At 39.4% G+C, this 26,810-nt stretch overlaps 2 protein-coding genes across 4 annotated transcripts in view; both read left to right on the forward strand.

The window, feature by feature from the left end:
• Positions 1-157: 157 nt before the first annotated feature.
• Positions 158-7,049, forward strand: LOC127638917 (importin-8-like). Its single transcript, XM_052120674.1, has 9 exons — positions 158-203; positions 1,902-1,996; positions 2,206-2,291; positions 2,380-2,515; positions 5,108-5,184; positions 5,391-5,507; positions 5,688-5,777; positions 5,932-6,097; positions 6,966-7,049. The coding sequence occupies exons 3-9, from the start codon at positions 2,208-2,210 to the stop codon at positions 6,968-6,970; spliced, it is 675 nt and encodes a 224-aa protein (XP_051976634.1). The 5' UTR covers positions 158-203; positions 1,902-1,996; positions 2,206-2,207; the 3' UTR covers positions 6,971-7,049.
• The window catches only part of LOC127638916 (protein O-mannosyl-transferase TMTC1-like), a 57,390-nt gene continuing 37,553 nt past the window's right edge, over positions 6,974-26,810 (forward strand). Inside the window, exons 1-5 of one of the 3 annotated variants that reach the window (XM_052120671.1) lie at positions 6,974-7,091; positions 7,319-7,394; positions 8,583-8,785; positions 10,756-10,882; positions 23,192-23,369. In XM_052120671.1, the coding sequence (XP_051976631.1) occupies positions 7,342-7,394; positions 8,583-8,785; positions 10,756-10,882; positions 23,192-23,369 (561 nt within the window). In that variant the 5' untranslated portion in view covers positions 6,974-7,091; positions 7,319-7,341. Of the gene's footprint in view, positions 7,092-7,318; positions 7,395-8,582; positions 8,786-10,755; positions 10,883-16,444; positions 16,903-19,152; positions 19,174-23,191; positions 23,370-26,810 lie in introns of those variants that run through there. The other 2 variants (XM_052120672.1, XM_052120673.1) reach the window with 2 other exon arrangements.

Genomic DNA, 26,810 nt, shown 5'->3' on the forward strand with positions numbered 1-26,810 from the left:
CAGTCGCTTTGCGGCAGAGTGAGCAGGGCTATCTGGAGATTCGAAACATCTGAATCTCGCCCGTGTATCTGTCTGATAATCCCAAAGTTTATTCAAATTCATCCATCATATCGGCCCTCATGGATCCCAATCGAATCACACAGGCTCTGGAAGGCACCATAGACCCCAATCTGAGGGTAGAGGCTGAGAATGAACTCAACCAGGTCAGTCATTCATCTGGAGAAGTTTGTTGTTACTTTGGAGAACAGAAGCACTATAAGAACATTGTCTTTGCTATAAGAAAGCCTGAATCTAATGCGTAAAGGAGGGTAATACCTAATATATCTGATCACAGCCCTGTCTCACCGTTGTTGTTGTTTAGTTGGTTGATTTCGTGTTGTTTTGCTTTTAAACTAGTTGCATTGGTTGAATGTGCAACAATAGAATCAGATGCAGGGGATATGCAACTGCCATCATCTTAGTCATTATGGACTAAATCATGTAAAGTTAATGTTATATGCTTTATTCTAAGATCTTAAAGTTTTAATTCTATTTTTATACAATAGAGAAACAATCCCTCAATATTCATATTAGTGATGTGAAATTGAACACTACTGCAGAAAGAATAAATCTGCCTTTGGTGGAATGCTATTCTCTGGGATATTTTACATTGTGTCCTGGTTCTGACCCATATAAATCATCATTGCATAGACCACTGATGCAATTCTGTGCAATCACGCATTCTCAACAGCCAGTATAAACCATTCTGAGTAAACTAAGTTCACGGTTGCTTTATCGAGTTGTTGAATTTTCATGTTTAAATCCATTTCAATGAATTGTCAGTTCAGAGCCATGAATTCAATTTAATGTCCAATCTAGTGTTTGTTCTTAGTAGTTGACATAGAGTTGATGACATGAAACACAGCAACAGATAACTTAAAAATAATCAGCCAGGATTGGATTGGAATTAATGTAATTAATTGCTTTTGAAGAATTTTAAAAGTCTGTCATCAAGCTCTCACATTTCAAATGTTGGGATTTCTGCAGTCCTACAAGATCATCAACTTCGCCCCCACTCTGCTACAGATCATTGTGTCAGATCAGGTGGAGTTTCCTGTGCGACAGGCAGGTAATAGTAGCCATTTAAGTTTCTATACTGTGTTTAAGGCCTTCATATACCAGGAGAAAATACTTTAATGGATTAAAATGTATAGTTCACCCAAAAATTCTCTCATCATTTACTCACCCTCCTGGCATCCCAGGTGTGTATAACTTTCTTTCTTCTGCAGAACACAAGTGAAGATTTTTAGAAGAATATGTCAGCTCTGTAGGTCCATATAACGCAAGTGAATGGGTGCCAACATTTTTAAGCTCCAAAATACACATAAAAGTAATCCATTACTTCAAGACTCCAGTGGTTAAATCTGTGTGTTTAGACACAATATGATAGCTGTGGGTGAGAAACAGATCAATATTTAAGTCATTCTTGGTCATAAATTCTCCTTCCTGCCTTGTAGGGGCCGATATGCACGAAGAATGTGAATCACCAAAAATAGAAGAAAGTGAAAGTGAAGGAAAAAGGACTTAAATATTGATCTGTTTCTCACCCACTCCTATCATATCACTTCAGAAGATATGGATTTAACCATCAGAGTTGTCTGGAGTACTTTTATGTTGCCCTTATGTGGATTTTGGAGCTTCAATATTATGGCACCAATTCACTTGCATTAAATGGACCTACAGAGCTGAAATATTCTTCTAAAAATCAATATTTGTGTTCAGCAAATGAAAGAAAGTCAGAAACATCTGGGATGGCATGAGGGTGAGTAAATGATGAGAGAATTTAAATTTTTGGGTGAACTATCCCTTTAAGATCTTATGAGCAGATACAAGTGCATGACTCTGTGTTCAATGATTCTTAGGAGACTTTGGAAGCTGATGAAGATGACAGACCTGAACTGATCTGGTGGAAGTGCAAGAAATGGGCTCTGCACATCATCATGAGAATGTTTGAGAGGTGATTCAAAACGACAAACCACATTTTGGTGTTTATAAGACATCGATACATTTTATCATAGAAACAGAAAAAAAAGACATCGCTTGTTACAATGTCTGACATATACCATGTGAAATACAATAGTAAATGACAGGGGATGAGAATACAATCAATAAACCCAGTATTCATTATTCGGTATGATTTGTACTCTTTGTTTGATTTGCTCTCAGATATGGCAGTCCCGGCAATGTTACAAAGGAGTATTTTGAGTTTGCAGATTTTTACTTGGAAGACTTATGCTACAGGAATCCAACAAGTAAGGACTGCATGTGTAGTTTGGGTTTGTGCATGTAAATTGGTCATCATTGTGCATTAAAAAAGATTTTATCTTTGTATTCCTGCAGGTATTGTTGAAGGTGATTGATCAGTACAGACAGAAGCAGTACGTGAGTCCTCGGGGTCCTCCAGCAGGCATTGATCTACATGACTCAGGGTGTCTCACACTCGATCACATGGAAACAAATGAAACCACACATGCCGGTGAGAAGAACAGACTCCAAAACAGCATGAAATAAAATGAAAATTCTATCATTATTTACTAACCTTCATGCCATACTAGATGTGTATGACTTTTTTTCTTCAACAGAACACAAAAGAAGATTTTTAGAAGAATATCTCAGCTCTGTAGGTCCATATAATGCAAGTAAGAGGTGGCCAGAACTTTGAAGCCCCAAAAACCACATAAAAACAGCATGAAAGTAATCTATAAAACTCCAGTGGTTTATTCCATGTCTTCAGAAGATATTTTATTGGTTTTGGGTGAAAACATACCCATATGTAACTCCTTTTTTACTATACATCTTGCCATTGCGGTCTCTAGGCACTATCATACTCTATTACACTTCCAAGTTCTTGACGCATGCGCAGAGTGCTAGATGATGCTAGGAAGTGTAATCGAGCTTGAAATCATGATCGCCAAGGAGACTGCTTTCAAGATGTACAGTGAAAAAGGAGTTCTATTTTTGTCTGTTCTCATCCAATATTGATTGGATAGCTTCAAATGACATGGATTAAATCACAGGAGTCTTATTGAATATTTTATGCTGCCTTTATGTGCTTTTTGGAGCTTCAAAGGTTTGGTCACCATTCACTTGCATTATATGGACCTATAGAGCTGAAATATTCTTTTATTAAAAAATCTTTGTTTGCGTTCTGCAGAAGAAAAAAAACAATCTGGGACAGCATGATAAAATTTACATTTTTGGGTGAACTATTCCTTTAATATCTGTCTTTGCAGACTATACAGTGAGGAAAATAAGTATTTGAACACCCTGCTATTTTGCAAGTTCTCCCACTTAGAAATCATGGAGGGGTCTGAAATTGTCATCGTATGTGCATGTCCACTGTGAGAGACATAATCTAAAAAAAAATCCAGAAATCACAATGTATGATTTTTTAACTATTTATTTGTATGATACAGCTGCAAATAAGTATTTGAACACCTGAGAAAATCAATGTTAATATTTGGTACAGTAGCCTTTGTTTGCAATTACAGAGGTCAAACGCTTCCTGTAGTTTTTCACCAGGTTTGCACACACTGCAGGAGGGATTTTGGCCCACTCCTCCACACAGATCTTCTCTAGATCAGTCAGGTTTCTGGGCTGTCACTGAGAAACACGGAGTTTGAGCTCCCTCCAAAGATTCTCTATTGGGTTTAGGTCTAGAGACTGGCTAGGCCACGCCAGAACCTTGATATGCTTCTTACAGAGCCACTCCTTGGTTATCCTGGCTGTGTGCTTCGGGTCATTGTCATGTTGGAAGACCCAGCCTCGACCCATCTTCAATGCTCTAACTGAGGGAAGGAGGTTGTTCCCCAAAATCTCGCAATACATTGCCCCGGTCATCCTCTCCTTAATACAGTGCAGTCGCCCTGTCCCATGTGCAGAAAAACACCCCCAAAGCATGAGGCTACCACCCCCATGCTTCACAGTAGGGATGGTGTTCTTGGGATGGTAATCATCATTCTTCTTCCTCCAAACACGGTTAGTGGAATTATGACCAAAAAGTTCTATTTTGGTCTCATCTGACCACATGACTTTCTCCCATGACTCCTCTGGATCATCCAAATGGTCATTGGCAAACTTAAGACGGGCCTTGACATGTGCTGGTTTAAGCAGGGGAACCTTCCGTGCCATGCATGATTTCAAACCATGACGTCTTAGTGTATTACCAACAGTAACCTTGGAAACGGTGGTCCCAGCTCTTTTCAGGTCATTGACCAGCTCCTCCCGTGTAGTTCTGGGCTGATTTCTCACCTTTCTTAGGATCATTGAGACCCCACGAGGTGAGATCTTGCATGGAGCCCCAGTCCGAGGGAGATTGACAGTCATGTTTAGCTTCTTCCATTTTCTAATGATTGCTCCAACAGTGGACCTTTTTTCACCAAGCTGCTTGGCAATTTCTCCGTAGCCCTTTCCAGCCTTGTGGAGGTGTACAATTTTGTCTCTAGTGTCTTTGGACAGCTCTTTGGTCTTGGCCATGTTAGTAGTTGGATTCTTACTGATTGTATGGGGTGGACAGGTGTCTTTATGCAGCTAACGACCTCAAACAGGTGCATCTAATTTAGGATAATAAATGGAGTGGAGGTGGACATTTTAAAGGCAGACTAACAGGTCTTTGAGGGTCAGAATTCTAGCTGATAGACAGGTGTTCAAATACTTATTTGCAGCTGTATCATACAAATAAATAGTTAAAAAATCATACATTGTGATTTCTGGATTTTTTTTTTTAGATTGTCTCTCACAGTGGACATGCACCTACGATGACAATTTCAGACCCCTCCATGATTTCCAAGTGGGAGAACTTGCAAAATAGCAGGGTGTTCAAATACTTATTTTCCTCACTGTAACTCAGGAGGTGGTGTTTAATCTCATGTGCTATAAAGATGAAGATGAAAGACTATGGCAGGATGATCCATACGAGTACATCCGCATGAAATTCAGTCAGTGTGTTTAGAGTTTAAATACATTTTAAATCTTTCCCTCTTTTTGGTGTATGATCTTGTCTAATGGTGATTTCTTGAAATATGATCTGATTGGCTAATTTGTGGTTCCTGTTCCTGTGCTACTGTAGATATATATGACGATCATGTGTTCCCGGCCACGGCTGCTCAGACTCTGTTGTGTAAAGCAGCCAGGAAGAAGAAGGAGGCGAGTCCACCCTCACACCAGTATTTATGGCGAGAGCTTTTGTTTAAATTAGCATTTATATTCTTTGAGTTATTTGCTCAAGTGATGTACAAGAATGCATAAAATGTACAGCCTTTCTATTTTTAATTAACATTACTTTGAAATATTATGCATTTGTAATGTCATTGGAGCAGAAGTCTTGACCTTTTCTGGTGCTTTTTGTTTAGGTTTTGCCTCAGATGATGGAATTTTGTCACCAGATCCTTATAGACCCCAATGCTGACCCTCGCAGGAAGGATGGAGCCCTGCATGTAATCGGCACGTTAGCTCAGTCTTTGCTAAAGGTTCGTTTTTGTTTTTTTTCATATCAAACAAAATGCTTGGACCACCGCATCATATCAGATACTGTCAAGTGTCTGAGAGTTTTTGGTGTCTGAAATGAAATATTCTGCCAAACTCTCAGTTTGGAATATTACAAGGTTACTCCAGTTGTTTCTTTATATGTTCTGTGTCTTTTTCTGCAGAAGCGAGTGTACAGGGACCAGATGGAGATCATTTTACAAAACTATGTTTTTCCTCTGCTCAACTCGAATCTGTGCTACCTACGGGCCAGGGTGAGTGAGTGTGTCTAGGTTGTATTAGTGCACCTGACAGCAATGTTAATTTAGAACTTCAGATATCAAAACTTCACTAGTTAAAGTCCATTTTCAATGCAACTGTGGTTTCCATGAAGACCTATTTGTGGTATTTCTTGCTGTCTGCGTGTAGTCGTGCTGGGTGCTGCACTCGTTCAGTCCTCTGAAGTTTCATAATGAGCTGGTTCTGAGGAACGCTGTGGAGCTGGTCAAACAGAACCTGGTGGATGATAAGGAGATGCCTGTCAAAGTGGAAGCAGCTATTGCACTACAGACGCTCGTCAGCAACCAGGAGCAAGGTTTGAACACACACACACACACTACACCCCAAGCACTAGGAGAGAGACAACGGTGTCAAATACAAATATGACTCCGCTTTCATTGACTGATGTTTAGAACATAATGTATAAACTAAATTAAAAGGTCAATAACATCACACAAGCTTTGGCGTCTTGAAAAAAAATGTGATTCACACGTACACCTGTTATATCATGAGGATTTTTGCATGCGAGACATGAAGTAAAAAAAGTCAGGTTATGTACCTGTGCACACTTGCATTTGTCCAAGCTGTAAGGACTCTTTAATCCCTTAGACTTGATTATATCAACTGACATTTTTTAGTTACTTGCATTATTTTTTTTTTTTTTTTGTTAAACCACCTCGTATTAACTCAAAGTTTTTTACAATGGTATGAATACGTATATTATATTGATTGCATATACAATACATGCATGCATTTTAAAAGACTTCTACTTTTCAACATCTCTGACATCCTGATTTGTTATTCCCCCAAATCGGTTTACTCTGGGTAATTGGTTTAAGAGACAAGTAGATTAATCCATTTATTTAAATGCAGCACGATTGGATGCTGTCTGCACCTTCTCCCACGTTTTTTTTCTACATTCTTGTCTCCTGGGAGTGTAGCTAAGCTCTATATCAGGCCTGTGATGCAGGAATTGCTGTACGTCATTAAAGAAGCAGAAAATGACGACCTCACCAGCGTCATCCAGAAAATGATCTGTGAATATAACCAGGAAGTGGCTGTGATAGCTGTGGTTATGACACAGAATCTGGTACTGCTCTAGTCTGTGTTTCTAAGCTTATCAGTTAAAAGGTGGTAGATTCATTCTGGCAGAATATTTTTGATGTATGTGTTGTTTGTTGCAGGCTGAGATCTTCAGCAAGGTTCTCCAGAGTGAAGAGTATGAGGAGAGTGAAGATAAGACAGTGATGGCACTGGGCAATCTCAGCACTATAGACACCATACTCACCGTCATGGAGGACCACAAAGAGGTTTGGAAATGTGCTCTGTGTCTAATCATGACAAGTCAAAATGTTATCAGAGAAGATAAAATTCTCTAACAGACTTGTTTTTTGGTGAAAAATATTGACTATATAGTTATTTTTAATCACACTCGATCTGAACAGGTTTTCTCTCTGAAAGTTGAAAATCAAATAAACTGACCCCAAAAGGAGAGTCACTAAGAGTTTATTGTGCTCTTGATCTCTCTGTGTGACAGATCACTCAGCAGCTGGAGGGCATATGCCTGCAGGTCATTGGTCTTGTGCTGCAGAAACCCATCATATGTATGGCAGGTGTGTGGGGGGGTTTGGTGTTTTCATATTTATGATTTATTAACCTACATTTTGGCTAAAGATAAAAGTTTTCATGACTTCTCATGAAGTAGATTAAATGTTTTTTTAAGATTATCCAGACATCCCAAAAACAATACATAAGGAGCGTTCACACTGACAGCGCTTTGCAATGACAAAGTAATGACAAGTCTATTTATTTTCAGTGAGCAGCAGTAACCGTTGGTGTTACAAAAAAGTTTTAACAGTGTTAAACTTTAACATCCAAGTTTAGTGCTGTCAGTACAAACGGGAATTATGAAATGTACATAAAGAATTCTTAAAACATTTGACCACATGGTGGAGCTCTGATATAAAATACATCTTATTTCACTCGAATATCAAAGCAAATAATTTGATACATTTTTCATGTATAGGCTTTATCTTATTATTTTTGCCCGTGAAAATTATTCTGTCTTTTTCTGGTGGTGTCATTCATGTCCCGTCTTGTCTCTCTCAGAGTTTTATGAGGAGGTAATGTCACTGGCATTTGGACTCACCTGTCAGTCTATCTCCCCTCAGATGTGGCAACTACTGACTGCTTTGACTACTTCACAGGTGTCAGACATGCTTGTAGAGCAATATGAAACACAGCCAAGAGCCAGGCCTAGACTTGATCTCTCTGCTCCACCTTAAACTATAATTCAGCCCATGATTGAACTAGGTTGAAATAGTCATAAATATGATGGATGTGCATACTTGCTTGGAGTCATTAGAAAATGGTTATGGCTATATTGACGGCTCTATTAATAATATGATATATTACCCTGTTTATGCAGATATGATGCCTCTCTTGCACAATTATGTTTCTATGGATACAAATATGCTGCTGGCAAATCCCAAGTACCTGGAGGTCATATACACAATGTGCAAAAAGGTGCTTTTTTTTATTTGACCTTTCTTTAAGTTTTCTAAAGTAGAGATGTCCAGCTGGCAGAGACAGAAATTAACGAGGCATCGGGGCAGTGTATAACTGCATGAATCAGCAGTGGGGTCAGGATCATAATTTGCCCTTAACATATACAATTATTTACACACACCTAAATTGCTTGGACAAAATAAGCCATGTCAGTATATGATGATGCCAATGACTGCATTTATTATCAAAATCACTTGTAAAGATGTGATTGCTTTGTGTCATTAACTCCGCAGACTGCACGATCGTAAGATGTGCATCATTGGGCTCTGTGTTCTGATGGAGCTGCCCAGCCGCCCTGCAGTCCTGGTGGAAGTGGTGAGACAGATCGTCCCCTCCGTCCTGCTCCTCTTCCTGGGCTTAAAGCACATATATGCCTCCAGAGTCTTCAAGCCAGAGCAGCTCTCGAGAGATCAAGGTTCAGAGGAGGATGAGAATGGTGAGATTGTGGGGAGAGGGAAAGATATTTAAATGCTGACAGAATGGGGTTAAAGGGGCCATATCATGGAAAACAGGACTTTTGAAATAAAATCGCATAATCTACTAAGTAGACCTACTTGGTTTACAACGCAAAGCTCCACCAAGATCATTAATGGAGACTAAACGTTAAAAACAAAAAGCATTAGCAAATGTACTTTTTACATTAGATAAAATTTTGTCATTTTAATCATTTATTCAAAGTGACTTGCAAATGAAATTTTTTTTGCAATTCAAAAATGTACCCATTTTTACGTGTCATCGGAAGAGTTGGATTATACGTTTCACATGCATAGAGATTAGCTACTGTACCTTTAAAATGTTTTATAAGAAATATGACCTAATTTGCATTTTGAAGTGTTAAAGGTGCAGTAGCAAAACATCCTGTTTAATTCTAAGGGTCAGAAAGAGGGTGGGAAATGGTTGTGTAAAAAGATTGTTTTTGATGCAAGAAACTTGAACATCAAAAGTGTTCTTCATGGAAAAATAAAATGCTCCAAAATGATAGAAAATGGCCCCTTTACCAGAACAGAGCACATTGAATGTATTAAAGTCTTTAAGCTTTGACCTTTCAAGTCCAATTTATTTTGTTGTTGTTGCTTTTGGAGGTTTTTATGGTTATTCTAATCTTGCCGCTTCATGAAGTCCTTACCTCACTCTACCTCAGGTAAACTAATCCTTGCACAGGAAGTGCTATTTGTGGCATATTGCTTGAGGTTAGTCTTTAGCCATCAAGCATTACGGATGACTGAGAACTGATTTTATCCCGGTAACTGGGCCCTGAGACGTGAGGGAATGAAGGAATGACTGGCGAGTGTTAGTTTAAAACGTTTCTGAACCAAAGACATCAGACGTTTGACTTGCAGGAATTAATTACAACCTTATAACCCCGAATCACTGTCCTTCATTCTTACAGCTTGTAGTGAGGTAGAAAGCCCTTTTTTACTGTTAAAGGAATATTTCTTCCAAAACTGAAAATCTCTCATTTACTCACCCTCATGCCGTACCACATATATATGTATTTCTGTGTCCTGTAGAACACAAATTAAGATTTTTAGAAGAGAATTTCAGCTGTGTAGGTCCTCACAATGCAAGTGAATGAGTACCAACATTTTGAAGCACATAAAGGCAGCATAAAAGTATTCCTGACGACTCCAGTTGTTTTATCCATGACTTCAGAAGTGATATGATAGCTGTGGTTGAGAAACGTGAATATTTAAGTCCTTTTTTACTATCAGTCTCCACTTTCACATTCATATTCTTCTTTTGTTTTGGGGGATTTGTATTATTCGTGCATATCACCACCTTCTGGGCAGGGAGGAGAATTTATAGGAAAAAAGGATTAAATATTTATCTCTATCTCACCCAAACCTATCCTATCCCTTCTAAAGACATAAATTAAACTACTGTCTTACAGATGCCTTTATGGAGCTTCAAAGTTCTGGCCAACTTTCGCTTGCATTGTGAGGGCCTACAGAGCTAAAATTTACTTCTAAAAATCTTCGTTTGTGTTAAGCAAAAGAAAGTTAAACACATCTGGGATGGCGTGAGTGTGAGTAAATGATGAGAGAATTTACATTTTTGGGGGTTTTAGATTTACTTATACAATGCTTCCCTAATGGCGCCAAGACATAGTTTGCACTCTAATTCGCATGCTTATACTAAGCTCTAGTTTGTACTTTGCTGGTGATGGAAAAACTTGCATACTTGTGTGTGAGTGTTTAGTAAGACAGTTCGTCAGTATTGGGACATACTACTATGTCTTCTAGATACAACAGACTTTTCTTTTGAATACTAGTTGCATTAGGATAAGTTGATAAGCCTATGTATTTTATATCCTTTCTTTACATGTCAGTTGCTTAGTAAATTAATAAAAGAAACTCTTGACACCACAAGTGTTCCAAAAGTAATTGGAAATATTTCCTGTTCCAGGTGTTCAATGTTCAGATGCAGGATGGTATCAGTCCCTTACGTCCTCTCTGAGTGAAGACCAAAAGAAACAACTGCAGGAGATCTACAATGTTGCTCAGCAGAGGAGCGCAGGAGTCAAGGGAATGTGGTGAGTATGTAGGTTTGGCTATTTGGCTTTAGTTTGAGTAAAACATTTGGAAAAATTCCTCCTTTTGAGGACATTTGGCATCATAAAAATAGAGCAAGTTTTCTTTAAGGGGTAGGGTTAGGGGCCATTCAGACTGAATGCGTTGTTGCTTTTAAAAAAAATGTGATGGTGCGCAACCAATGGAACCGAACACGGGCATCTTGAGAGGCATTTTTACAAGATCCAGTTCTTAAACAGTTTATGCGCAAGATGCTGAAAAACGTGCGTGAACGGCCCCTGCTATACAAATTTAAATTTACCTTTATATGGTGTGTATACATGTGTGTTTGTGGGCTTGTGTCTCCCAAAAGCTAGAAGTGGCACATGGAACATTCATATTATCTGCCTGATGACTGTTGTTGTTTCTGAGTCCGATTTTAGTTTTTTTAAGAATCTTGAATTAATTCAATATTATCTCACCCTCTCTCCAGAAGAGACTTTGGATTTTGATCTGTAAAGAATTTACCCAGGATCTGGTTCAGACACTGAAACTGCCCAACGTTAACTCTAGATACTATAGAGCCATGTCAACTGGCATGAGTGGCATCATCTTCAGATCCAAGACTCTTAACAGGAAAACAGAGACATGGATAGGCCTTTTGAGGTCCCAGAAAGGTTGAACTCTTACCCCGGAGCAGATTGTGCATCTGTGCCCATCTGTGCAAAATTATGTGTGTTTGCGATTTTGTGCAGAAATCTCAGAAAAGAATGTTATGTATTCTGTTTCTCTGAGTCTCTAATCCATTTACAACAAGTCGGCGAGGAACTCGACCAACACAGTGCGGAGAGACATGTCAAAGCCAGCCAGAGAGATAGACATACAGTGAGACAGGCACATAGATGGGGGGTTTATGGTGTTGGTCAGTGCCTTTGGAAATACATGGGCATATTTTTTCCCACACAGATGAAATGTGCACTGGCTGAGATGTCAGAAGGATGATGTTTATAATTGTCATGTTTGTATGTTTCAGAGTTTGTTTTCGTAAATTAATATAACACTAACCGTGTGGTGACATGGTTGTGTGTGTTCTTGCAATGTGTGGAACTCAAAAGAATCAAACTTCCCTGAGAATGTTGGGCATTTACAGATCCATGTGCATATTTTCTGAGATCCTAAAAGGAATAGTTACCCAAAAATGGAAATGCTACCTGCCATTATTTTATTGCCCCAACTCGTGTTATTTTCTTTTGTGAAAAGCAAAGGAGAATTTTGAAGTATATTCAAACTGCTCTTTTCAATACAATGAAAGTATAGCTATCAAGGGCTTTTGAGCTACAAAAATGACAAAAAAGCAGCATAAAATGTGTCAATGTGACTCTTGCGAAGTCTTCTCAAGCTGTACGATAGCTTTGTGTGTGGAAAAGACTGAACTTTTTCACTGAAATTTGCATCTTCTAATTAACTTGTTTTTTCATTTACTTGTTCAACTCAAGGTATCTGTCAAAAAGGTTATTTATTTATTTTAAGGCTGTCAATTTGATGTGTTAATTCAGTGCAATTAATAATATAAAAATAGCACATAGAGAGAAAAATGTAACACAATTCATCATGCCCCCGACCATAAGTAAACTCTAATAATATGTCAGCAGGGGGCAGTCAGCGCAGCTCCTGCTTTACAGGCAACGCACCTTTTTTATACTAGTCAATACTTCACATGTTTACCACAATTATGTAATGTCTTTGAATTGTCTGAATTATTACATTTATTATATATACAGAATCTATTTTTATTATTATAATTATATTTATTTGGGCGACTATTTCGGCAAATGTTGTTATGCAATTAATCGGCATGTGATATAATTAAAATGATTAATAAAATTGATTGACAGCCCTAATTTGTTTATAAATTATTGTAATACACATCTGGTTGCAAGAGTTATTTGACCACAGGGAGCAGGGACAGATTACCGACCAGGCAAGTGCCCAGGGGCCCTTGACTGGGGCCCTTGACTGGCCGGGGGTTGCCCTGGGATTTAAGGCTGCGTGATCTAGTTTGGTGATCCCCCTCTGCTTGAAAACCCTTTTGGGTATGAGCAACAAACCCATCCCCCACACACACATGCACACATCCACACCCCCTTCTCAACAACTTTTGAGTGGAGGGGGGCACTTGGAGATAATTGTCCCCAGGGCAAATCATAATCTGCCCCTGAGAGGGAGCCACCATATATATTTGAACAGCTCCTAGAAAGGATAATCTTAACAATTCTTGTATTAAGTTATGTTTAGCCAGATGTTCACCTGTGAATTAATTTTGAAAAGTGTTTATCATTATGATCCATTATCCCTGTGACCCTGTTCCATTAGCAAGTCCAAACCCAGAGCAATTTCCTTTTGACTGGTTGGGAACACGAGTCACGATTAAGGCATTGCAATCATTGCGAAATATCCCAAAGCTCTTTAATGATTTCCTGTCTTAGTGCTGCAGGATCTATGTGCTTGCTCTGTCTCTCTAATTTGCATTTCTATCTCATGCTTTCTCTCTTTGTCTTTCATTCTCTAACTCATATTATCGTTCTCTCACATTCTCATTCTCTCTTCCCTTACATAAATTCACCATGGAAACTATAGTGTCTACCAATATTCTCATACTACTGTATGTCCATAATATAGGATTTCCTTGAAACAGTGTAAAAAGCTTTCAGAATAATTCTGTCAATTTGTTTAATTTTGTATTTTGATGACTTTAGGTTTTACTGTGGCAGCAGGGTGCCCAGGGTCATAGAAAACATGGAAATATTTGGAAATAGTTTTTAAATTGTGACCTGGCAATTAATACAAAATTAAAGGAATGTTCCAGGTTCAATAAAAGTTAAACTTAATGTAATAGTTCACCCAAAAATGAAAATTCTCTCATATTTTGCTCACCCTCATGCCACCCTAGATGTGTATGACTTTCTACAACAGAGCACAAAAGAAGATTTTTAGAAGAATATCTCAGCTCTGTAGGTCCATACAAGAGTGAATGGTGATTACACCTATGTAGCTCCAAAAATCACAAAAAGGAAGTAATCCATAAGAATCCAGTTGTTAAATCCATATATTCAGAAGCAATATTGTAGGTTTAGGTGAGACACAGATAAAAAAAAAAATGTTTTACTCTAAATCTCCACTTTCACTTTTACATCTGAAAGTCACATGTGATGCCTGTTTTGTTTCACTTTCACATCTGAAAGTTAAAGTGAAGATTTGGAGTAAAAAAAGGAGTTCAAGATTTTTCTGTTTCTCACCCACACATATTACATATCTTCTGACAATATTGATTTAAACACTGGAGTCATGTGGATTACTTTTATGATTCCTTTGTGATTTTTTGAGCTACAAAGGTCTGATCACCATTCACTTGCATTGTATGGACCTACAGAGCTTAAATATTCTTCTAAAAATCTTCATTTGTGTTCTGCTGAAGAAATAAAGTCATACAGATCTGCGATGGCATGAGGGTGCGGTGCGTAAATGATGAGAGAATTTTCATTTTTGGGTGACCTATACCTTTAATCGACAGCATTTATGGCAAAATGATTATTACCACAAAATGTAATTTCAACTTGTCCCTTGTTTCCTTTAAAAAAACAATTATGTCAAGCCTTTAGGCAATTAGCATCTGATAGGCTTGAGATCATACAACAGCAAAGGACCTTGTGAAAATTGCTGGAGGAAACAGGTAGACCAGTATCTACATCCATAGTTAAATGAGTCCTATATCGACATAACCTGAAAGGCTGCTCAGCAAGGAAGAAGCCACTGCTTCAAAACCACCATAAAAAAAGCCAGACTACAGTTTGCATGTGCACGTGGGGTCAAAGATCTTCCATGTTGGAGAAATGCCCTCTGGGCTTATGAAACAAACATTGAACTGTTTGGCCATAATATCCATCATTATGTTTGGAGGAAAAATGGTTTGGCTTGAAAGCTGATGAACATCATCCCAACCGTGAAGCATTGGGGTGGCAGCATCATGCTGCAGGAGGGACTGGTGCACTTCACAAAATAGATGGCATCATGAGGAAAGAAAATTAAATGGATATATTGAAGCAACATCTCAAGACATCAGCCAGGAAGTTAAAGCTTAGTCGCAAATTGGTCTTCCAAATGGATAATGACCCAAAGTATACCTCCAAAGTTGTGGCAAAATGGCTTAAGGACAACAAAGTCAAGGTATTGTAGTGGCCATAAAAAGCCTTGACCTCAATCCGATAGAACATCTGTGGGCAGAACTGAAAAAGCGTGTGCGAGCAAGGAGGCCTACAAACCTGATTCAGTTACACCAGTTCTGTCTGGAGGAATGGGCCAAAATTCCAGCAACTAATTGTCCCAAGTTAAACAATTTAAAGGCAATGCTAACAAATACAAACAAAGTGTATGTAAACTTCTGACCCACTGTGTGATGAAAGAAATAAAAGCTGAAATAAATAATTCTTTCTACTATTATTCTTATATTTCACATTCTAAAAATAAACTAGTGATCCTAACTGACCTAAGACAGGGAATGTTTTCTATGATTAAATGTCAGGAATTGTGAAACATGTATTTGGCTAAGATGTGTGTAATCGTCTAACTTTATAAAGGCAATTGCATTAATTCTTCTGTTAAAACTTATTTGAACTGTAAAGTTTTAAAACAATTTTTACAGTCGTTTTAGGGTTTATGTGTTACGTCTTAATGGCAAAGTTGTAAAACTGAATAAAACTTTACACACAAAAGTTTTGTAAGTGATTTTATTACATTAAAATCATGCTAACACTCTCATTGTTTACGTCTTGTTGCTATAGCTTGAGCGTGTGGGCTCGCTAATCAATATTATGCAACAAATGCCGTTGAGCTAACCAGTATTGAACCCAGAATACTCCTTTAAGTAGAATACTCAGATCATGTCTGCCATTTTTTTATTATAATACTTTTGTTTGTTGTTGTTTATATGCTCAGCTCTAAAATATATCTTCCTCAGAAAGTGCTCTTTGTGAATGCAATCTCTCTCTCTCTTTTTTATTTTTTTATCCAAGATCCGGTAGCACTTTATAATGAGGTTGCATTTATTAACATTAGAAAAATGCCTTAAGTATCATGAACTAACAATAACGTTCATTGTTAGTTCAAAGTACATTAACTAATGCTAATGTAGGCCTACAACTTTCTATTATCAATGTGTTAGTATTGAAAATAACCAAGATTAGGCTAATGCTGTAAAATAATTGTTCATTGTAAATTCATGTTAACTAATTACACCTTATTTTAGTGTTATCCAAGATCCTCAATCATGAATGAATGGAAAAGTCATTGTGGTGTGGGAATCCTGTACGAATTACCATTCTCTGTAGTAACTATTTTAAACTATTCTCATGGTAAATGTGATCTCATTTGCACCGCTCTCTTTCACTTACTAATTTGCATTTATCTCTGTTTTTCTGTTTCATTTTCTTTCTCACAATCTCATTTCTCTAATTTGCATCTCTCTCTCTCTCTCTCTCTCTCTCTCTCTCTCTCTCTCTCTCTCTCTCTCTCTCTCGCGCATGCGCCAGGAGGCGGATAGCTACATTTCAACACTTCACACACATTCAACACTGATATTACGCATTCAGAGACGTTACGCTGTCAGATCGTCAGTGCCACAAACGGGCGATGGAAAGGGTCGCGTCTCCTCTCTTTCGCCACCTCCACCAGCATGCGAGACGAGGACCGACATGACAGCGAACAGCCGCGGGACCAAAGCCGCTCCCCCTGCACTGCAGCGGCTGCTGTCGGGAGCGGGAGTCCGGTCGCTTCGGTATGCCTTGTTAGTGGTGGTGTGCGCGCTCTGCTACAGTAACTCTCTCTGGGGGGAGTTTGTGCATGATGACGTATGGGCCATCACCAACAATCCAGATGTCAGACCCGGGTCCAGTCTCCGGAGCATCTTCACTAATGACTTTTGGGGCAAAAGGATGTCCGATAACACCAGCCATAAATCCTACCGGCCGCTCTGCATCCTCACATTCAAGTAAGTCCATCATCTGTCTGGAGAGATTGAGCTTCTATCTGAGCTATGTGCGATCACGGAACTTTAAAGTGTGATCTTTGTCGTCAGTTTTGACATGGGGCGTTATAATTTGGTAACCTAAACAGTTGGGGGCGTTCACATATGATACGTTCTTGTGTTCCACAACAGCAAAATGAGGTGCACTGTATTTAACTTGACGCGGCGTTTTAAAAACGCAATGCTTGTGTCGCGAGACTGACGCATGTATATACCGACTAACACTTGTGTGAACGACACTTAATATGTTTAAAAACGTCAAACACATTCAGCCTATGTGATTGCGCAGTTGTTGACATATCTACAGTGTCAAAAAGCACTTGTTGCAGTTTTTCGGAGAGAGCTATTATAAGTGATTTACTTTTCCCAGAGTACACTAACTCAGCAATCATTACAAACACACTTGTAAGTAGTGCTATTAAACAGACCTGGATGCGTGTGGGATAAGCTCGTGTGTTTATTTACTCCCAATTCACTGTGCGGGCGTTCCTCTCTAATCTATGACCTTTTAGTCCATGTATTACGGTGGCCATGAAGTGCAAAACAAAACAACAAATATAAAAACACAATGGCAAATCCAAAGGCAAAATAATAACCTTTGTAATTTAAAAATTACATATTGATGAATTTTAGTGGTGTTTTTTTCTAAAATAATTGAAAACTGTATCCATGTAATTAGATATTTTTGGAAAATCGTCTCCAGTTACACATGTAATCTCATTGCTATGAAACGCTTTTGGGAATTCCTTCCACAACCTAGTTGAATCCCTTGTATCATAACACCAGTCTTATGATTGGCAATGGTGTTTGAGCCAAGCCCTTTTAGGTGCGCATTTGCCCAATATAAGGTGTAATAATTGGGGGTGATCGCATCAAAGATCCAGTGAGAGAGCCTTTGTTTGGAGAAGGACATGCCTTTTGTGCATCCTCCATAACAAACGAAGAGCTGATCTGACAGTCTAAACTGGTGGGTGCACTCCACATACGTGTGCAATGCCCACACGGGGCAAAATAAATGCACTAACTGCTCCTTATCTGAATTAGACAGTGGGGAAGAGAAAACTTGTAGGTGGACTATCTGAGCCCTAAAGGCCATGGAATGTACCTTAGGCACATAGCATTTTTTGGGTGCGATGTTGGCTTTCGAAAGCCCCGGTCTGAATTCCAGACACGAACTGTCAAACAACAGTGCCTGAATATCACCAACCCATTTGACTGAGGCCAGAGCCAACAGCAGTGCAGTCTTTAGAGAGAGCACACGCAACTCAACGGATTCCAGTGGTTCGAACGGGGGGCTCGTGAGCGCCCTCAGCGCTAGGTTTAAGTCCCATGTTGGAACCATAGCAGGGTGAGGGGGGGGTTCAAGCGCCTCGCTCCCCTAAAGAGTTTTAGGATCAGATCATGTCTGCCATAGAGGAGCCAGCTTCTGGGGTGTGAAATGCAGAGATGTTCGCTACATAAACCTTAAGCGTTGATGGAGTAAGACCTGCATCCAACTCTTGAAGGAATGTAAGGATCTCTGTTATGGAGCAATTCACTAGGTCTTTCCTGTGTGAAGAGCACCAATATGCAAACACATGCCATTATAGTGCATAGAGGCATCTCTATATAAATATCTCTAGATCTATATAGCGCTATATAAATGTAACGTTCATTAATTCATTCATCTAGTATACGGCGCTCTAGCCTGCAAAAAGTTGTTCATTACAGACTGAGCCAATTCAGGCTCATTCGCTGTGCTCCGTTCTGGGGCCATACATGTAGGTTCCAGAGCTCTGGCTGCAGATGCCAAATATTTCAACATTTAACACACATTCAGCACTGATATTATGCCTTCAGAGACGATACGCTGTCAGATCGTCAGTGCCACACATGGGCAATGGAAACGGACACGTCTCTTCTCTTTCGCTACCTCTACCAGCATGCAAGACTAGGACCGACATGACAGCGAACAGCCGCGGGACAAAGCCGTTCCTCCTGTGCTGCAGCAGCTGCTGGCGGGAGTGGGAGTCTGGTCACTCCAGTATGCCTTGCTAGTGGTGGTGTGTGCGCTCTGCTACAGTAACTCTCTATGGGGGAGTTTGTGCATGATGACATATGGGCCATCACCAACAATCCAGGTGTCAGACCTGGGTCCAGTCTCCGGAGCATCTTCACCAATGACTTTTGGGGCAAAAGGATGTCTGAAAACACCAGCCATAAATCTTCCCGGCCGCTCTGCATCCTCACATTCAAGTACGTCCATCATCATCTGTCTGGAGAGCTTGAACTTTTTCCCTGCGCTTGAGAGAGCAGATCCCTCCGTAGTGGTATTTACCATGGAGGGCCGTCTAATATTTCCATCATCGGAAACCATGGCTGGTTGGGCAATTTGGGCAACCAACAGAACCGTTTCCTTGTCTTCTCAGACTTTGCTAATGACAGACTGAAAGAGACATACAGAGGGAAACGCATATTTGCGTTTCGTCTGCCACTTTTTGTGGGGCTTGGGACATGGAGTACCAAACAGAACAGTGGGCTGTCTCCACGAAGGCGAATAGGTCGACTTCCACTTTGCCGAACATTTCCCAAATCCTCAGAACCATCTAAGGATGAAGTCTCCATTCCTCCACCATTGGTCCTTGGCACTACAGCATGTACGCTCCGCAGTTTAGACAGCCCAGGGGAGGAGGCGTTGCACCAGTTTCATCATTGGTAGTGATCGAGAGCCGCCCTGGCGATATATGTATGCTGCAACTGACACATTGCCTGACCGAATCAGAACGCGTTGATTCACTATGTCGGAATGGAAAGCCTTCACAGCTAAGAAGACGGCTAGCATTTCCAATTAGTGGATGTTTTGCACCCGTCCAAGTGTCGAAAGCGGGGTGTCCATCGCACAGCGCACCCCAACCCATATTGGACGCATCCATGGTCACCACTTTCCGTCTGAAAACCTGGCCTAACACCTTGCTGATAAAGGTTTGGTTGTGGGGTTTTTTGCCGGGTACTGGCTCGAAGCAGAGCGTGAGCGGGGAGATGAGAGGAAACACTTCTCTTGGACAAAAATCATCAGAAAGACTTCCACTGTATTTCTGAAGAGGCAATCAGGGGAGACAGGGGTGTCAAGCAGGGTGGCTTTCTCAGCATCACACATCTCCGTGAGTGTTAACCAGACATATCGGTCCAAAACCACCAGATTACCCATCACTTTTCTGATGGCCTGCGCAGTAACATTAGAAGCTTACAGTGCCAGATAAGTGGCTCTTTTTACCAATGTCAGGATTTGGGCCTTGCTCATCTACATCTTTGAGGAGCTTGTCCTGAAAGACTTGAAGCACTGCCATGCTATGGAGCGCTGAGCCAGCCTGGCCTGCTGCTGTATAAGCTCTTTCAGCCAATGTGGACGTTAGTCGGTATGGCTTGGAGGGGTGGGTGGTGTAGGATTTCCATCCCATAGTGGCAGAAGGACAGAAATGAGCTGCAACCGCCTCTTCAAAAGGGGGAAGCTTAGCGTATCCCTTTTCCTCAGCGTGGTCCACCTTTGTGAGGACCGCAGCTCCTCCGATCTGGATGTGAGACAGACATGGTCTTTGCGAGCTCATCGTGGACTTCCAGGAAGAATGGTGCTGTTTTCGGGGCAGCTGCCTTTTTGGAGGCAACCAGCCAGCAGAAACCTCTTGTCTAGGTGAGAATTTATCTTTAAAAAGACAGGTACACACAAGCAGCTATTTTATTTAATGTTTTACATCACTTGGATGGAATATATATTATATATATATCAATAACAACAGTTCACTTATTCAAGTGCAGCGCAACAATAGGCTAACAATGTGTTTGATACTAGTAATAATATGTTTTACTGGTAAAACATAGTACTAAATAACAATAATAACAATAACAACATATTTTTTTAATTGTAATCATCTGACTGCTGTAGATGTTGAATTTATTTATTTTTTTAACCTGTTTGTGATGTCAGAATAAGAGTACTGATGTTCAAGATCCAAAGTTAAAGGATTAACATTGAAGAAATCCAAAATAAAGTTCAAGAATTGGTTATAGCTGAAATATTTCTCTCTTTGTTTATCTGGCATATTTAATTACCAAATATTAAACTGCTAATATTATCATCAATGCACCTCAATACCTTGTTACAGTAATACCGTGGTAATTTTTGTGATGGTTATCATACCGTTACACCCCTACTCAGCGCAAAAGTCTAAAAGGGAAAAAAACATTGGCTTATACCATTTATCAAATGCTGAAACTTTGCTGGATGCAGAGCAATTTTGATTTATGTGTGACAGTAACATGGTTATCTTTGCCACCTGAACTTTTTTATTACAAAGTAACAAAATAGAACCCTAACCAAAACCTGATGGGCTTGTCTGGTTCGGGTAGGGTAGCAGACCTCTATTAAGAATTTTTAGTCATTATTCACTGATACTCTTAACCTCTGCCTACACTTCTGTCTAGCTCAGATTTAAAAATGGCGTATTAATGACACTGACACCAAAAAAGCATTGGAATTTGACACTCATATTTTAAATTCTGGACTTGGATTAAAATCAAGCTTTGGGGCAGGGGTAAGATTATCAGTGAATAATGACTAAAATTTTGGTCTGCTTCTCATACAAATCTATCATATGGCTTCAGAAGACTTTTAATATAGTGCAAGAGTAGTGATCTTTTGATGTGTTTTTATTTTATTTTTTGCAACCTTTTTTTGAGCCCAGGACACTGAACTTTTCTTTTATGCATGAGCAATGTAAAGAGTCTTTAATAGAAAAAATATATGTTATATATGTTTCATATATTTGCATATAGTTTGGTGCGTGAGTAAATAATGAAATTATTTTCATTTTTGGGGTAACTATTCCTTTATAATATTTTCCTCGTTCAGATCCAAATCACATGGAATAGTTGCAATTAGCTGATGTTAGATGTTGCCCAGAGTTCTCCATGGCTCTTTGATTGCTAAATAAATGTGATGAGCCTTGAAGACATTTCTGTTCTCTCCTGCAGAGAGTTCTGCACACACTTGTGCTCTGTCTCAACAAACACTGGCTTTTTATTGCCTGCTGATGAACAAACTGTTTTACTGTCATTATTGTTTTCCCTCCATCATGCAATTAACTGTTATCATTCTGGCTCTCATTCCATCCTGTCTCTCGCTTGCTCATACCCTGGGCACTGAACGTCAAGCTCGGAGCTAAATATTAAGTGGCAGGTGTAGTCAGTGACTCGTGTAGAATTAATTTGAACCACAACCTTCATGGACAGCTTTTTATACCTGCCTAAAAAAAAGTTTGCTGTCCAAGCTGGTCCTCAAGCACAAGAACTGACATTTAGCCTTACGAGTTCATAGCACTTTTTCTTTTCATAATCAGGTACTCTCAACAATCCCTCTAAAAATCATCTCTTGCTGCTTGTTGTAGAGATGTGTGCTATTATTTTACTAAGCACTCAGATTCACAATTAAGCCACCACATAGCAGTGCCCTGGCTTTCTTCCCCCAATCAAAGCTTCTTTAATGTAATATTGTATCTGTATAATATCTTTATATTTTCCTACAATCAAATAGAACTTTCTAATTTAATTGGTTATCAGGTTGAGGTGAGGAAATATCTCGTAATTCATCAGAGAATATAAATTGGTGGTGGTGTAGTGGGCTAAAGCACTAAACTGTTAAGCAGAAGGTTGTCGGTTCAAAATCATGATTGTACCTAGAGACTGCAAAGGCAAGATGTAATGTGAAAAAGAGATACATTTTGGTCTGTTTTCACTCAAAACTGATTAGATCATTTCAGAAGACATGGATTAAACCACTAGAGTCATATGGAGTATTTTGATGCTGTCTTTATGTGCTTGCATTCACTTGCATTTTGAGGACCTACAGAGCTGAAATATTTTTGTCTAAAAATCTTTGTGTTCTGCAGAGAAAAAATACACATCTATGATGGCATGACAATGAGTAAATGAGAGTATTTACATTTTTGGGTGAACTGTGCCTTTAAATGTAGAAAAGTCTTGTGATCCCACTCTAACTTTGTCACCTACCTTGTTTTGCCAATAGTCGCTACTGCTCATGTCATTGGAAATGAATGTCCTCTGTTCACTTTGTCGCTGCAAACTGCTGTGTGAACACACCTTCAGTTTTAAATGGAAGAGAGAGCTCCTTTTGCATTTTCTTTTCTGTATCACCTGGCTGGATATCATATTTCAATGTCTTGTTAACACTAATTCTGTCTCTCTTTTGCACTCACTACAGGTTAAATATTTTGCTGGGTGGCATGACTCCATTTTACTTCCATCTGGTGAATGTGTGTCTGCACTGCATGGTGACAACACTGCTCATGCACACCTGCGAACAGTGTGTATTCGAGGACAGCAACCTCTCCTTCCTCACAGCCCTCCTCTTCTCAGTGCATCCCATTCACACTGAAGCAGTGAGTGTGCACACACTTTTTTGCTAATTTTTTGATTTCGAGAAAAGTAGTAATGCCCAATCATTCAAATTGGTTTTGTCAACCAGATCAACTTATTAATTGAAAAGATCTAACTCAAAAGAGAGATTCATTTACTTTTATAGTTCACAGAAGAAAGTCATACTGTTTTGAAACAACATGAGGATGAGTAAATGATGACAGAATTTTCATTTATTTGAATGAAAAATGCGTTTGATATATTTTCAGAAATCAAATGTGTAGTTTTTTTTCTGGATGTCTGTTTAAATATTGTTTTGAAGAGCTCTTGTTGAGTCAGCCCATAGTTTGTAATTTGATGGCGTATATAGGAGATGTTATGTCTTTAAGCGTCAGTCACTCGCAGAGCTGAAAAATGTGTTTACAGCAAAGCATGGGACAGGAGTGAGTCCATGCCACTGAGACATATTCTGATCATGAGCTCTCTGTAAACAACACCATACATCAACAGCTGCCCTGCATCCTATCAGCAATAATGAGACACACACACACACATTCACACTGCACACACAACTGCTGGAGGTGGTGACCTCCATTTTTTGATTGATCGGACAGAAATATAATTAGTCTCTGGATGAATATATGATGTAGAGGTACTGTGAGTTTTTCTGCAAGCATGGTTGTTCACAGATTGGCATAAATGTCTGTTTTCTTGCATTTATTTATTTGTACTTTCATAGATGGTGTGAAATAGGAACAGATAAGGTGGGAGAAGAGGGGGGGTAACAGGATGAGGAAATGTTGCAAGCTGGATTCGAACTTTAATTGCCCACATGAGCACTGACTCGGTGTGTTAGATAATCTGTGCTAACCTTTATGCTATGGATGAGCAGCTTCTGCATAACTTTCAAACTATTCATAAATGAACATGTATTTGCTGTGTTGTGCAAGACGTGTTGCATGTGTTGTGCCTGATTCAAACTCACAGTGCCCACATGAGCACCACGATTCATTGCATCAGAGAATTCATGGTAACCGGTAGACCATGGGTTTAACATATTAGCATATTTGCAAACTATTCATACATAACATGTTGTGTGTTGCAAGAAATGTCACACGCCGGATTCGAACATGCTTTGCCTGATGAGCACCACGACACTGTGTGTCAGATAATCTGTGCTATCTTTTAGGCTATGGATCTGAAACTTTAGCATACTTTCAAACTATAAATAAATGAAAATGTCTTTGTTGTGTGTTGCAAGAAATGCTGGAAGTTGAATTCGAACTCGCATTGCCAAATGTACACCATGGCTCAGAGAATTTGTGATAATGGCTAGCCCATGAGTCTGATACATTAATATAATTTTAAATTATACATGAATGAAAATTTCTTTGTTGTGTGTTGCAAGAAAAGTTGCAAGCCATATTCAAACTTGCATTTCCTGCATGAGCACCACAGCTCGGTGTATCAGTAAATTTATGCTAACCACTAGGCCATGGGTCTGACATAGAAGCATAATTTCCAAACAATGCATAAATGGAAATTACTTTTTTGTGTGTTGCAAGAAATGTTGCAAGCTGGATTCAAACTTGTATTTCTCGCATGGGCACCATGGCTATGTGTTAGATCATTTTTGGGAACTGCTAAGCCATGGGTCTGACACATTCACAATCATTTTCAAACTATACATGAATTAAAATGTATTTGTTGTGTTTTGCAAGAAAAGTTGCAAGCCAGATTCAAACTTGCATTTTCCACATGAGCACCACAGTTCGGTGTGTCAGTAAATTTGTGCTAACCACTTGGCCATGGATCTGATACAGAAGCATACATTCCAAACTATGCATAAATAAAAATAACTTTTTTGTGTGTTGCAAGAAATGTTGCAAGCTGAGTTCGAAATTGTATTTCTCACATGAGCGCCACAGCTCTGTCTTAGAGAGTTTATGGTAACTGCTAAGCCATGAGTCTGACACATTCGCAATAATTTTCAAACTATACATAAATAAAACTGTCTTGTTTGTTGTATCTATCAGAAATATACATATATATAACATTGGATGACATTTTTATCACTTTTCAAATTTGATGAAATATAGATGTGTTGTTGCCACACCGACCATACAAACACAAACCCCTTCTCTAACTTTAGCTTGCAACCAAATGTTTGTCCTCATAGCTGGGACAGCAGGCCCATTGGCTAGTTGCTAGTGGAGAGGAGCATCACTTTTCAGGCGTCAGCAGGATCCTGACGAAGAATGAAAGCGCTCCATTCACTTGCATTCTGTCTCTCCCTGGAGACTTTACTTAAGTCTGCCTGCAACCTGCTGACCATCTGCCTGACTTAATTCTGCACAGCCACCCACCGGCATCCAGTGCTGCCCACTGCTGATGATGTCATAGTGTCTTCTAATTGAAAAATAGCTGATTGTTTTCCAAATCACCTTGTCCAGTCAATATGTGGATTTATGAGTTTAGACAGCAATGTTTTTGCTTACAGATTAATATGTAAAAAAATCCATTCAAAGCCACTTTATCTGTCAGTCTGTATCTTACTCTATTCAGCTATTCATGCAGTCTCAGTATTTAATTTGTAGATGTATGATTCCTGGCCTTAACCTTTGCTAACACACACTCTCATGCACCTTACTGTCAGTTTTTTCTTTAAATCACTCAGGCTTAGGTCCCAGACCTGCTCAGATTTCAAGAGAATACAAGAAGTGTGAGAGAGAGATAAAGAGTGTTTGTGTAAGTGTCTCCATACTGTCTGTTCCTTATAAGGGTTTATGTTCAATGGGGTCAAGAAGTTTGAGTGGAAAACTCTGTTCTGTCTATTTTATTTATGAATGTACATTTGCAGAGGTCTGATTGTGTGTGTGGGTATGTACTTGGCTGTAGTTTGGGGAAAAAATCGTTGCCAAATGTTAGCTAAATCTGCCAAAATCTCTGCCTGTGGACATTTGAGGACATCAGCAATTGGAAAATGGATTCATAAATATAAAATGCATTTTATTATTAATATTATTATTATTATTACTATTATTCTAAAATGCATAAGTCTTCCTTTAGGGATTGGGTTTAAGTTGTGATTATAATTAGCTTTTTATAAAACATTAGAAGTCTATGGCATGTCCCCATTTCGATAGTGTAAAAATGAAAGGTGGTACAATTAATAAACACTTTTCAGATTGCGGCCTGGGTAGCTCTGCGATTATTGGTGCAGACTGCCACCCCTGTAGTCATGAGTTCGAATCCAGGGTGTGCTGAGCCTGAGTGACTCCAGCCAGGTCTCCTAAGCAACCAAATTGGCCTTGTTGATAGGGAGTGTAGAGTGACATGGGGTAACCTCCTTGTGGTCACGATTGTGGTAAGTTGTGAGTGGTTCGCGGAGAGTAGCATGAGCCTCCACATGCTGGTAGTCTCCGCGGTGTCATGTACAGCGAGCCGTGTGATGTGCGGATTGA

Source organism: Xyrauchen texanus, chromosome 47 (genome assembly GCF_025860055.1).
Source record: "Xyrauchen texanus isolate HMW12.3.18 chromosome 47, RBS_HiC_50CHRs, whole genome shotgun sequence".
NCBI lineage: Eukaryota > Metazoa > Chordata > Actinopteri > Cypriniformes > Catostomidae > Xyrauchen > Xyrauchen texanus.

Coding starts and splice junctions, on each gene's coding strand:
- LOC127638917 (XM_052120674.1), top strand. CDS start 2,208: ATGGCAGTCCCGGCAATGTTACAAAGGAGTATTTTGAGTTTGCAGATT. Junction 2,516..5,107: donor AAATGAAACCACACATGCCG/GTGAGAAGAACA, acceptor GTGCTACTGTAG/ATATATATGACGATCATGTG. Junction 5,778..5,931: donor TGTGCTACCTACGGGCCAGG/GTGAGTGAGTGT, acceptor GTCTGCGTGTAG/TCGTGCTGGGTGCTGCACTC.